The sequence below is a fragment of the Chlamydotis macqueenii genome, chromosome 1 (genome assembly GCF_036417535.1).
Source record: "Chlamydotis macqueenii isolate bChlMac1 chromosome 1, bChlMac1.mat, whole genome shotgun sequence".
Lineage (NCBI taxonomy): Eukaryota > Metazoa > Chordata > Aves > Otidiformes > Otididae > Chlamydotis > Chlamydotis macqueenii.
In genome coordinates this window covers 207,612,229-207,626,468 of record NC_141556.1, presented here as the reverse complement: position 1 = coordinate 207,626,468, position 14,240 = coordinate 207,612,229, and the positions used below count along the sequence as shown (strand labels likewise).

Below are 14,240 nucleotides of genomic sequence, written 5' to 3'. Positions count from 1 at the left end.
TCTTTAAAGTTTCATTCTTACAGATTCAGATTGGTAGTTTCGTTTTGTTGGGTTTGTTTTTTGGGGGTTTTTTTTTGGTTTTGTTTTGTTTTTTTTTTTTTTTTTGGTAATTCATGCATGCATATCAAAAGAGCAAAGAGTATTATGCAGATGTACACAGAAGACCCCAAATTGTGATCCCCGCACTGTGCCTTGCAGAAAAGTATATCTGAACCCTTCAAATATGGCAACACCCTGCCACTCTGAAAATAAACTGTGACTTCCAGTTCTGCATGTTTGTGATTGCAGATGTCCAAGGAGGCACGATTTATCTCAAAATTAGGACTTCTACCAAAATGCATGAAGTGCCATCAACCTTCTAATTGAACAGTGCAGTCAGATGTTATGAACACAACTACAGTCCATTTTGGACGAGACAAGATTTTTGAATCCCTACAAGTATATGGTCAAACTGGGAATTGTCCAGCTCAGTTTGTGCCCAAACAGGGCACACAGATTTGACAGAGTCCCTGGAAAAACTGAAGAATCATGAACAGCACGTCTGAGATGATCAGAATTGCACAAACATTAAGAACTGACAGCAGCATCAGAGAGAGTACACAACATGGCCTTGACCACATCAAACAGAAGGCAACTTTGATAAATCAGGCAGTGAGTAAGAGGTGCCCCATTTTTCCTCCCAGGATCTGAGTGCTGAATGAGCTTTTCACAAGGCTGAAGCCCCACAGTAGAACAGACTTGTCTCTCAGCAAGTCCAGCACTGCTGCTGCCCTGACAGCAAGTTGCTTGCTTAGACATGGCCAAAGCTTCTAACAAATCCTCCTGGAACCCAGCTTGCACTTGCATCACCACAGAACAGTCTCACTGATTCTCTGTGGCTATCTGACATTTGCTAACATTTTTAGGTTTTTCAATTTTGCAGCATTCAAAGGCAGGAAAAGAAGAACTACTTCATGAGGCACTTCATTAATACATGTGACAAGCTCTTCCACATCCTCCCACTCTTTCTGAGACTCTTCTGTCAACTCAAAACAACCATTAGCGCCCTTAAAGACCACAAGTACCCCTCAGAAGAATGCTGACACTTCCTGAGTCCTGCCCTTGGATCAGACACGGGCTGTAACACTTTGCAACAGAAGGAAGAACGGTATTTGAATAGCAGAAACATGCACTGCGCTTAAAGTCTTATCAGCAAAGATGAAGCATAACAAGTTCTGTCTTCAAAGTTCCTACTACTGTCCAAGGGTTTAAGCTACAAGACTTCCATGCATGTGACTTCTCCAGTGTCACACAGAAAGTCTGAGACATAATCAAACCCAGTCTTGCCTTAACTGCAAGACAGATCTTTCCTCTAAATTTTCCCCAAAATGCCTAGTCAAGCAAGCTCTTATACACAATGCAAAGCTTGGCCAAATAATTTAAGGACTTGAGATAATTTGCAGTCCATGCTTAATACACTGTTGGCACCCTTGATCAATATTTAGGAATTCAATTCCTAAATTGAGAAAAAACCAGTCAACTTCACATATAAACAATGACCAAAGGAAAGAAACACCTGCGCATTTCTTCCATCCATCACTAGTTTTTCTATTTATCCGACCTAGAAGAAAAAAATTTGGAAAAAAGAGGCGCATCTCAGAGGACGGCCTGCTTTGGCTGGTATTTAGAGTGTCACAGAGGACCTGGCAGCAGTGACTTCTGAGTCTGCTGCTTCTTCAAAGCACCTTCAACCTAGTAAGCAAGCAAAGACTTGGATCAATAATCTCAGACCATAAATCAGTCTGTGATTCTGCTGGAGGGACATAGTATTCATTGAATAAATACCACACACTTCATAGCTTTAGACTGACACTTTAAACTTCACCCAAAAGCTCAGGGCATTTTGTTCAGCCAGGGCACTGAGCAAAGCAACAAAATACTTGCTGCCCAAAGCCTCACTTGTGAAAACTTTTTCAGAGGTTCTTAGAGAGATATAAGGACTGTCCCCTGCAGAGCAGCCTCCAGTCAGATGAAAGCTTAGATTAAAATAAGATCCACTCCAGGAAAACAGCAATGACTCCATGCTTGCATTTAGCTACCAAAGCGGTAAATGGGAATTGCTATGTGATCAGAGTACAACAGCCGAAAACCTACCGAGATCCCTAATTTTGACCTATACTACTGCAGCACAGTAGACCAAAGGGCCATCAATCATACCTTAACCACATACGAACTGTCTGAAGTATCTCATTTCAATTAAACACAGTTAATTTCTTAAATGAACTGTTAAAACCAATAGGGAAATAGAAATTTGTTTAGGAAAGTTTGGAAAGAGGGCCTGAGCATTTACTAATGACTAGTTACTAGTTACCTAGGTGCATAAACAGGCAGTCCTTATCTCTTACCACACATGCCATCCATTTCTGTCCTCACTTGGATGTTCTGTACATGACTATATCAAGGATTGTAAGGTCTGTACTGACAGATGCACATAACAACACAAACGGCAAACACTTGGACTGGAGAGTAACTGGGAGATTACTCATGGCCAATTAAACATAGCACACTAGGATCTATTTTACTCTAACAGAAGCAGTTTTCTTCCCTTCTCTCCACATGGACCAAAATTCCCTTTAGACTTAAAGAAAAATACTTTATTCCACTGGAAGAAGGGACAGTCCTGTCCTAAAAAGGACATGGACCAGTTGGAAAAGGTCCAGAGGAGGGCCATGAAGATGATAAAAGGGCTGGAGCACCTCTCCTATGAGGACAGGCTGAGAGGGTTGGGGCTGTTCAGCCTGGAGAAGAGGAGGCTCCGGGGAGACCTGATAGCTGCCTTCCAGTACCTAAAGGGGGCCTACAGGAAAGATGGGGAGAGGCTGTTCAGTAGGGCCTGTTGTGATAGGACGAGAGGTAATGGTTTTAAAATAGAGGGGGGTAGATTTAGATTGGATATTAGGAAAAAAATTTTTACAATGAGGGTTGTAGAACACTGGCACAGGTTGCCCAGAGAGGTGGTGGATGCCCCCCATCCCTGGAAACGGTCAAGGCCAGGTTGGATGAGGCTCTGAGCAACCTGATCTGGTTGGAGATGTCCCTGCTCCTTGCACGGGGACTGGACCAGGTGACCTTTGAAGGTCCCTTCCAACTCTAACCATTCTATGATTCTAAAACACTTTAGGAAAGCCCCAGCTCTGAAAATCATCAAATGGGACATTCAAAATCTACTTCTGCGGTAGCCAGATCAATTTAAAACATGTGACAGATTCAGTTGAAATGGATATATGTAAGACTATTAGAAACATTAGCTATATCACTTCATAACAATCATTGAACACCCAAGAGGACAAGTTAGATGCTGAAGAAAAACCCATCAAAACCACTTAATGCGGATCAATAACTGCTGCTTATGAGATAGCTAGCAATTCCTCTTGTGTTCAGTCTTACAGACACGCACTCCGTAGCCACTCAGATCAGATTCCCTACAAAGGTGTCGCATATTCCGTAACAGCCTGTGTCATCGCCTGCCTTGGTCCTTAGGTGTGCACCTCTATGGATGCTGAAACGGTACCAAGAGACGCAAGCCCAGTGCACCACGTACTACACAAAGTACAAGCTGTCATCCAGAGGGTCTCCAGGCCAGAAGAGGACGCAGGAGGCTCATACAGTGGATAACGAGATACCAAGCAGATGATAAATAGTCACAGCCCCATCAACTATCAATACGGTGTTTAATAGCTGCTTATTTTTAAGGTAATTAATGTATTTGTAGTAATTTCTAGCAATATTAGTAACAAGAAATCGGAAACCAACATCCTGAATCTGACATATTTGATCCCCAAATTTACATCCAGATTAATTTTTTTCCTTCAAATTATGGAAAGGGATGGAAAAGTATTATCGTGTTAAATTACAGGGTCTCATTTCACACAGGTTTTCAACAAAGTCTGCCAGATTTCTCCTAAAGCTTTATGAAGTTGACGGTTCTGCAGTATCGAGAAAAATACATCTTCAGCCTGGCAAAGCATGCTGCTTTGGTAGCGGAACACACATTGCTATGGATATGCTACGAAAGGAAGATTTAAAACAAGAACAATGACAAATGTTTGTTTTAACATAAGGATGTAAACGATCAGTTCCCCTGCTACACACGTAATACAATGTATGCCAAAATACCCCAGGTTTTGGTATTGCATTTTTAGAAGCCATACTTCTTCCTTTACCCAGTTTTTGGTGATTTCAGGCAAATGATTTCAGGCCCCAGCCAAGGGTGCTCCTGCCCTACCCAGGCCCTTCCAGTGCCACCAGCACGGCAGCCGCAGCGGACGGAGGGCCGACGCCGAACCGGCTGATAACTCACCGGTACAAAAATCACCCCGCGCCCCGTTCAGGTGCACCCGTGACTGTTCCCCTCGCCGACCCCCAAACATTCCCCCCCCCGCCCCCTTTTTGCCTTGGGGCTGCACCTGAGGATGGACACGGGCAACGCTGCCAAGGGGCTCACGAACCGGGACACCTGCGATGGCGCCGAGCCCCTTCCCTCACCTCCCACCCTCCCCGGCGCCACCACCGAGCCCTGAGCCCCTCCCAGGCCGCAAACCAACCCCCGGCGGCACCGACCTTGTTGAGGTGGGGGTTCCTGGTGATGTCGTAGCCCCGCTTTTTGACGGCCAGGGCCCTGCCGCGAGTGGCCGGGCTCCCTGCCGCCTGGCAGCCGCGGCCCCGGGTGAAGCCGAGGAGAAGCGGCCCCCGGCCGGCCCCCGCCATCCGCAACAGCAGGCGGCCGCCCGCCCCGCCGTACACCGGCACCATCGCCCCGCCGCGGTTCCTCCGGGCCCGGCCGGGGACGGCGTTAGCGGGGACAGGGCGGGAAGGGCGCGGCGAGAGGGCGGGCCCGGCCCGGCCCAGGTGCGCCCGGCCCGGCCCCTCCCGGCGCGGCGCTCGCCGCCGAAGCGAAAGGAAACCCGGGAAGCAGAACGCACCCCGACCCCGCGGCGGTCGCCCCTCCTCCGTTACCTGTTAAGGCTCGGCCGGCGGCTGAGGGGAGGGGGGTGCCCGCGGGGGCCCCGCCTCCCCGGGGACAACGGGCCCGCCCGGCCTGGGACTCGGCTGTGGCAGCGCGACCGGAGGGGACGGGGTTGGCCCGGTCGGGGCCTGGCCTTTTGCCATCGCGGGCCTGAGGGAGCCCCTCTCGCCTCTCTCCTCCTTTTGGATTTGTGTTTTCTCCATCAGCCTTAACAGAGAGGGGCGGGGGGCGGCCTCGGCCCGGGCGCTGGGGAGAGGGCCGCAGCGCTGCGTTTCGGTGTCCTGGGCAAAGTGCGGGACCCCCGGCGGGAGGTGCAGGGGGAGCAGGAGGAGCTGTCAGTCCCCGGGAAGGGCTTTAGAAGGGCTTTTCGGTCTTCCTTTTCCTGGGATGTGAGCAGCTGCGGGTAGTTCGGCATCTCAACCTACCTATAATCCATACGTTCTGTGTATAAAACCTATATGCACCCTATACTGTATAGATCAGGTATATATACTATGTATGTAGTATATATTACGTGCAAGACGTATTTTTTGTATCTTGTAATCTATATATTCTATTCATTGAAGGAGGCAGGTCCCTGCATCCATTTTTTTTTCAAGGAAACGAGTTCTTTCATCCTTTCAAATGGTGACATCGTCATCACTACTACCACTTCTCACATAAAAACCCAGCGGCCAGATTACTCCACACAAGAGTGGGAGATTCAGGTTCAATTCCATCTTCAGATCAAGACTGCTGCCACACCTGCGCCCCCATCACGAAGCTCAGGCCTGCTTTGGGTGAGGGACACTCTCCAGCTTCTCCTTCCATTTGTGCGGCTGTCTGCAGATGCATTTTTTAATATGCTTTAATATCTGGGGATAAATGATACAATCCCTGCAGAAAAGAATGGATTGCAGAGTGAAAGATGTTCATTAGATGGATATGGTTGTCCTTTCTTGCCTTGGCATTTTACAGGCACTTCATAGACTAGACTAGACTAGACTATTTCGGTTCAGTTCCACGACCTTATGATTCCTCCCTAAAGAGAAATGCTTCATGCATTGCCCTCAGTGTGCCCAGGATATTTACGCCTCTGCTGTAAGAAAATGATTATATTCAAACCTCATACTTGAGGACTATGGCCGCTTAATAACTATTAGGACTATGGGGAATTTTTTTTTGTCTAGTTGTTTTTTTGTCTAATATGAATACAATCTAATGAAAACTTTTTTTTTTTTACAGTAATGATGTTTTATGGATGAAAATGGGTGTTGTCACAGAATATTTTCGTTTCTACGTAAGTGTTCCAGTTTTTCATTGAGGCTGAAACCCTAACTAGTCTCAATTTTGAAATGAAAAATCAATTATGAGAAAATAATTTACTGAGAACGTATTTTCTAAGAATTTTTTTATGATGTTAATTTACTTTTGAGTCTGATTTACTAAATACAATATGTTTAACAACAAAAGTTCCAAAATTTAATCTGAAATAGATTTGAACTTTGGGTGGGTCTTTTGCAGAACTAAATGCTTAAATTTACTTGACTGTAGCAAATACTGAAGGTATAATACTTCCCTGTCTGAGAAAAGGGCGGGACGTTGCTGGCTTCTTTATCTACAAACCACATAGCCCGCAGCCTCCTAATCCTCTAAACCTTCTGTTAGACCTTACTTAATTTTGCATCAGAGGAGAAGTAGACAACAAGGTAGTATTAAAGACAAGATGCAAAAACACAGACATCAGTACAGCTACCACAGAAGGCAGACACCAATAATAAAAAACAAATTTATGGTCTACGCTTGCTTGATAAAAGACAAGGAAGCTCGAGGAGGAAATAAGACATTAAAAGGCCTTTCCCACGCCATAGGACTGCTGGCCGAGCTGACAGCTTTGGTCTGTTCCTGAACGGTGTGGAGAATTGTTATTTCTTGATGTTGGACTTGAGTGAGTGAAGGTAACTGTGACACCTCTTTGGGCTGGGCTCCAATTTTCTACACACTACGAGAATTTTTTTCTGCTTCTTAATGTTCTTCGAGGTGGCTTCTCAGAACTTGTGAATCACCGCTTCTTTTTATACAAACATGAGCAGAACACCTTTTTTTTTTAACTAGGAATGCCCATAAACTAGCAGACAGTGAAGTAACTGAATTAACTTATTATCATCAAAAGGATTTCACAGAGTTTTCTCAAAAGTAAATCAGCTCCTCCTGCCTAATAGTGTTCCAAAGCAACAAAAAAAATAAAGGGGCTTCATAGCTTTCTTTGGAGCTTGTCAGACAACGTTCTCCCAAAGCAGCAACCTGAAATCAAGAAAGTTCCCTGAGTTTTTGGTTTAGCCTCTGGCTGAGGACACAACTTCCACAGTAGCCCTGGGAGAGAGTTGCTGTATAAATCTTGACTTTGTACATCTATCTTCTCCCCATCAGTGCTAGATCAAGGGTCATGACAAAATCATAAAGCTGTATGTGAACTGTCAGCAGAGAAGTCTGTTTCCTTTTCCTGGCCTTGAACTGATAGAGTTGTTATCTCGATCTCAAGAGCGTCTGGAGATATGCCAGGGGCCTTGCCCAGTAACCCTTCAGTAGAAGTTAATGGTCTATATGTGCAAGAGGGACAAATACAGGGAGGGAAATGGAGACATTGCTTGCCTGGGGCTACATAACGGGTCAAACGGCAAAGGTGGGAATTCCTGCACACCCCTTCCACCACAGACTGGCAAAAATTGCGAGACAGGGAGTGAGGGAAGTGCTGTATCTCTGGTATCTCATTTCTAAATGGGCTGCGGAAATGGCTGCACACAGGATCTCCCGCTATTGACCACTGAGGATACAGGACAAGGTTTTAAGAAGGGTTATTTTTAACAGGCTCACAGCATTTTGAGCATTTTTGGCTCACACACACTGCCACAGGAAGACAGATAAAGAGAGAAAGATCTGTATACACATATCTATGCTTTTGACTTTATTGTTACTATATGGACTCTTTCACGTGATTTATTTCCTTCATTTTAAAACTCCAGTTTATAATCTTCTCCGAGCAGGGATGTGTTATACATTTATAAAAGCAAAAATAAGGTTTTCTCTGGAGCCATGAATTGTCTCCCTATGTTCTGCGGACACTGAATAGCGCCTTGCCAGGGGACGTCTCATTCTTTACCCTCTGTTGGCTGACAATAGCCGTCAAATGGAGAGAAACAAATTACAAATGCTGGGTTTCTGAAATTTACCTGGCACTGCAAAATAAAGCTTGAATCTGATTTAGATTCTTTATCTCCAGGATGCAGAGCGCTTGCTGTCAGATGCACATGAATGCACTTTGTCTAACCTGCAAGTCCCTCTGGAATGCAAATTTGATTGAAGCAATGGTGAAATGCTTGATTAAAAAATTAGAAAGAGTGTTAGAAAAAATGCTGTAAAAGCAATGAAATGCACACTTATATTCTGCATTGACCTCTTAGGATTTTATTTAAGCTATTTTTCAGCAGCGGGAAGAAAGCAATGGTTTGTGGAGTGGGATTCTATATACACTTGGGGATTTGCAGGTTGCTACAGAATGCAATTGAAGTTTCAAAGTGTGTTATAAGAGCTAATTTATTCCTCTAGTAATTTAAGAAATCTCTTTGTGCTGTGGCCTTGCATTTAACAGTTTGGCATCTAAGAGAATGCCAATGAAATACTCTTTAAACTTACCAGAGAATGAATCTCTGACATACAAAGAAGGACCTTACACTGTCTATTCTTCTACGGCATTATCTTTCCTCTCAGGAACTGAATTGAGCTGCAGTTTTAAACTTACATTGTAGTGGTTTTCAAATCACATACCTTGAGAATTCTTGGCATTGTGCAGCCGTCTGTCTCCTGGTTTGTTAGATTTTGCAGAGACTCTATACTGTCTATTCACGCTGACTGTTAATTTAAGTTCGTCATGACACAAGAAGCCTAACACAACAGGGGCTGTGAGTTTTGATCTGCACCCCTCCGTACAACAAATGGTGGCAAGAAAACCTGCAAGTGCTATAGAAGAGTCTGGAGCCGGCTGGACCACAGACAGCTACAATGAGCTCCCCATGTAGAAGGTGATACAACATTTTCATCTGCTGTAGCATTTAAGTTGCTCTTCTTGGTCACATTGCTATGCAGAAAGTATATATATGGAGGGAGAATATCTGTAGGATATAGTAAATTAATGTGTCTATAGTAAAATATATATGTCGTAGAGATATGCTTTAGCTCAGTTAGAAGTTATGAGCTCAATTTATATGGCATATGCAGGTTATCAAACTGGGTCAGACCATGGGATTTGAAGGCACCACAGGGATCATCATGACAGCCTTTCGCAACTGCAAGCAATTATGTACTTGATGTTTAATCCAAAGGATTCATAAAAGTTTGCTCCAGATGTGGCAGCCCCAGAACTCTTCTGTTCACCTCTAACAAGCATCAGACCTAAGGTTATAGACAAAATGCCACAGATGATCACATGCCACCGTAAAACGGCAGAGCTCTGAAGTGAGATAACAATGCTTTCTGGTCTTAAAAATCTTTATTACTGCAGCCTGTCCTCTGCAGCAAAGTTTGAAGTCTTTTTTTTTTTTTATATCAGCATGGTTAATGGAGTGCTAACTCCATATTTTTTCATACATGTTAGAGACGGAGGGACATGCAGAGGGTTCTTGTCCATGGCCACATACTCGGACAGTGATGGAGCTGGGAACAGGCTCCATACGTCCTGGCTGTCAGTCCCTTGCTTACTTTGTCATGTATCACTAGGCTTCCTTTGTCACAGTTTATTTCCTTGACACATGCTCTCACGACGTTATTCTTCAGCAGCAAGAGACTTCACTGTCACGCAGACAAAAACCATCTGCCGTTGTGCGATTACGGCCTTAATCAGACCTCTGGGTCCCTTTTCTGGCTTTGGCTGGTTTTAAGTGATACTGATGATGGTTTATACTTACACCTCTTAAAATGAAAAATGAGCATGGAGATAAACACACTTCAGTCAATAAATTCTCCTGTTCTCTCTAATATAAATGTTGGCTTTTTTTTTTTTTGTTTTCCTGCCATCTTACTACAGATGTCCTTAGCAGTACATTAACCCTGTAGTGCACGTGCATGGTCCTCAGTGTTCAAATTCTTGAAGAGAAATGGGCAGAACAGCAAAGACAATGCACTAGTTAACATCTTAATTTCTACTAAAGAGAATCAGTTTACAGTGAAACACAAGTATATAATTTTTATTTATTTTACAACCAAATTTTTTTTTTCATAGGCTTTGCGCTTCCTCCCTCAGAAGGCGGCAGTTGGCTTCAGCAGGACTTGAATACTGCTATAGTCCAGCTATAAATTTCAGTAACATTTTTAATTTTAAAACAATTCTCTATACAGTGCAAGAGTATATTTTTATATCTAGCATGTTGATACTGTTTTTGAGTAACATCATGTATGTCTAAACAGCTTTTGAAGACAAAAAGAAGGTGGATAATCTTTTTCCTTAGAAGTCAGTTTGTTGTTCGAAGGATCACAACTGACCTTTCGAATAGTAATCTGCCCCACGGCTGACCTGGACCGTTATTTTTGCTAGAAAAATTTGTGTAATTGAAAGATTGCATTAACAGTACAGATTCATTAAAATGATGCTGAGTGAGACTTTGCAGCTCACAAAAAAAAAAGGTGAGATGTCCTGACAATGCCTTGTGGTACAAAAAAAAGTCAAGGAGATGATCAAAGACTCAGACACGTGAATAAAAGCTGTTACACAAGTTACCGAGGGGTGAAGTGACTACGTCAGTGGATCTACCCGTGCTAATCCTCACTCACTGCTGCTGTGAGGCAGTTTGAGGTGTGTTAATTCCAACTGAACGTACCCTACGCTGATCCGTGTTACCTTCAGCCTGACTGGGGTAAGCATACAGACAGGTGGGTTAACCTGCATCTGAATAGCCCACATTTGTCATGTACATGTACCCGTGCAGCTGATATGCAGCACATTTAAAAATTTATGGAAAGCAAAATTTTAACAGATCTCTCTGGCTTTAAAGCAGTAAAATAGCTATAATCATACCAGAGTTTGGTCAAAAGATGTTTAAATAATGTCTTGCTGCCACAAAAGTAAGCATAATATATTTCTGAACACTCTTTTTTTTGATTGTAAAAAATTGCAATTAGCACTTGAATTTATCAGTTCAATAGTTTCAGACTAAATAAAAGGAAGAAATTTTTTACAGTAAGGGTGATGGAACACTGGCACAGGTTGCCCAGAGAGGTGGTGGATGCCCCATCCCTGGAAACGTTCAAGGCCAGGTTGGATGAGGCTCTGAGCAACCTGATCTGGTTGGAAATGTCCCTGCTTCTTGCAGGGGGGTTGGACTAGATGGGCTTTAAAGGTCCCTTCCAATCCAGTCCCTTCTATGATTCTAATTATTTTACATCATGTTCTGACATTCCTGAGCATTCTAGGGTGGTACAAGTCTGTATGATGAAAGGACAAAACAGTGTGAGAAGCTTTTAATGAGAAATGATAATTTTTGCTTCATAAACATTGTATTCATTGGCTTCTTTGCCAATGTTTTCCTTATGTGTGAAAAGGTGAGTTTTAAAAATAGCTATTTTTGAATACTGCAAAATGAGAAAGCAATACCAGATTGCCCACAGGGGAACATTGTGAAAATGCCAAGTCAACCTGGATATCATGAAAGTGAGAAAGAGAAAATAGCATGAAGAAACCTACATGCCTGCATGCAAAGCAGTTCTTCACCCTTCTTTCTACAACCAGGCCATTGTCATCCCTTCATTTTTTTAATCTCATCCTAGAAGAGAAGCCTTTTTAATGTTCAGTGGAGCATTTTCCAAGAGCTGTATTTATGTGTTACTCTTTCTATTCAGCTCTGTCCCAAAGGTTATCTTCCTCAGCAGACAAGTCTCCAATATGAACTGTAGGAAGAGTAAGGACTGGAAGAATTCAGCTGTTGAAGATTTCTCAGGCTCTAAAAGAAACTGGTGCCAGAAAATCCATTTTAGAAATCCACTTTAACTCAATTTGCCTCTGTATAATTATATTAGCTCTGCTACTTGCAATCAGTAGCTATCAAGTGAAATTGCAACCACCGCCACCTCGTAAAATCATCTCGTTAGCACTCCGTCCGAAAGCATGCTTTCCTTAAACTCTTTGGTGAAGGGAAAACACCAGCACGACATTTCCGAGCGATAACCCGTGCGCAGAGGGCAGCAGCCTCCTACTGAACTCTGCCGCGCATCCAGTTACGCGTGACCAAGCTCTGCAGAGGTATACCGGTGAGGTACAGGGCTGATAAGGAAAGTAAACAGCTGAAAGCGAGAAGTGGCTCGGAAGGTCAGCCGCGCCGTTGGATAGGTGCAGATGTGCTCAGCATCTGGCATGCTCATGTACCTGGAGTGGAGCTCTCAATCTTGCTGCCATTTAAAAAAAAAAAAACTGTGTGTAATGTCAGCATAAATGTTTAGTAGTGTCCTACACAACGAGAAAAGAAAAAAAAAAAGCAACAGGCTTCTTAAACCATGTCACATAAAAGCAGAAATGTTTGCTGGGTTTCTCATTAAGCACTCTTTTTTGGTCATACGAAGATTTGCAAAAAAAAATTATCTGTTCATTAAGTCTTCAATCAATTCTCTAACCTCCAAGATAATTTTCTAAAAAGCCTTTGGGTCTGATTTTAGGAGACTGAGTCTCTTATGCCTCTTAAAATAAATCAGGACAAACAATTTTGAAGCCAATGAGCCTCTATTTTTGAGTGATATAAATCATTGTAGCTTTTTTTTGACATCAGTATTTCTCTTGTTTACACTAGAATCATAGAATCATAGAATGGTTAGGGTTGGAAGGGACCTTCAAAGGTCATCTAGTCCAACCCCCCTGCAAGAAGCAGGGACATCCCTGACTAGGTCAGGTTGCTCAGAGCCTCATCCAGCCTGGCCTTGAACGTTTCCAGAGATGGGGCCTCCACCACCTTTCTGGGCAACCTGTTCCAGTGTTCTATAACCTGCATCGTAAAAAATTTTTTCCTAATTTCTAATCTAAATCTACCCCCCTCTATTTTAAAACCATTACTCCTTGTCTTATTGCAACAGGCCCTACTAAACAGCCTTTCCCCATCTTTCTTGTAGGCCCCCTTGAGGTACTGGAAGACCGCTATCAGGTCTCCCCGGAGCCTCCTCTTCTCCAGGCTGAACAGCCCCAACTCTCTCAGCCTGTCCTTATAAGAGAGGTGCTCCAGCCCTTTTATCATCTTCGTGGCCCTCCTCTGGACCTTCTCCAACTGGTCCATGTCCTTCTTGTGCTGGGGGCTCCAGAACTGGACACAGTACTCCAGGTGGGGTCTCACCAGGGCAGAGTAGAGGGGGAGAATCACCTCCCTCGACCTGCTGGCCACGCTTCTCTTGATGCAGCCCAGGATGCGGTTGGCCTTCTGGGCCGCAAGGGCGCATTGCCTGCTCATGTTAAGCTTCTCATCCACCAGCACTCCCAAGTCCTTCTCCTCAGGGCTGCTCTCAATCCATTCCGCGCCCAGCCTGGATTTGTGCCTGCGATTGCCATGACCCAGGTGCAGGACCTTGCACTTGGCCTGGTTGAACTTCATGAGGTTGGCACGGGCCCACCTCTCCAGCCTGTCCAGGTCCCTCTGGATGGCATCCCTCCCTTCCAGCGTGTCGATGGCACCACACAACTTGGTGTCATCGGCGAACTTGCTGAGGGTGCACTCTATCCCACTGTCCATGTCGCCGACAAAGATGTTGAACAGGGCCGGGCCCAGCATGGACCCCTGAGGGACGCCACTCGTGACCGGTCTCCACCTGGACATCGAGCTGTTGACCATCACTCTCTAGTATAAGTTTAGCAGACTTGTGTTGCTGACTTGATCATTTCATTCCAAACACACAGCATTTTTACTGAGTGCTTGTAATTATAAATATGTATTTATTATGGAGACAAGAAAACCAGAGAATAGGAAGTTAACACTTTAAAAGGCCATTTAATAGGAGTACAGGAAAGCTTGCACTGCTAAAAGTCCATTAGTCTAGACAGTTTGCTGAGAAATCTCTCCCAGATACTCTGCTGAGAGGATATAACACAGATTGGGTAATGTACCTTCTGTCATGGAGTCTGCATGCATGAACCACTTGTAGGAAGGAATTGTAATCAATGTGTTCACTTTCTAATCAGAACTGCTGCCCATCATTGGAAATCGTGGCCTGCCACGCTCCAGCTGAATCTAGA

At 44.1% G+C, this 14,240-nt stretch overlaps 1 protein-coding gene across 1 annotated transcript in view; it reads right to left on the bottom strand.

The window, feature by feature from the left end:
• Positions 1 to 4,927, bottom strand: part of ME3 (malic enzyme 3) — a 132,772-nt gene extending 127,845 nt beyond the window's left edge. Inside the window, exon 1 of the mRNA XM_086739653.1 lies at positions 4,600 to 4,927. Within this exon, the coding sequence (XP_086595779.1) occupies positions 4,600 to 4,791 (192 nt within the window). The 5' untranslated portion in view covers positions 4,792 to 4,927. The remainder of the gene's footprint in view (positions 1 to 4,599) is intronic.
• Positions 4,928 to 14,240: the final 9,313 nt, after the last annotated feature.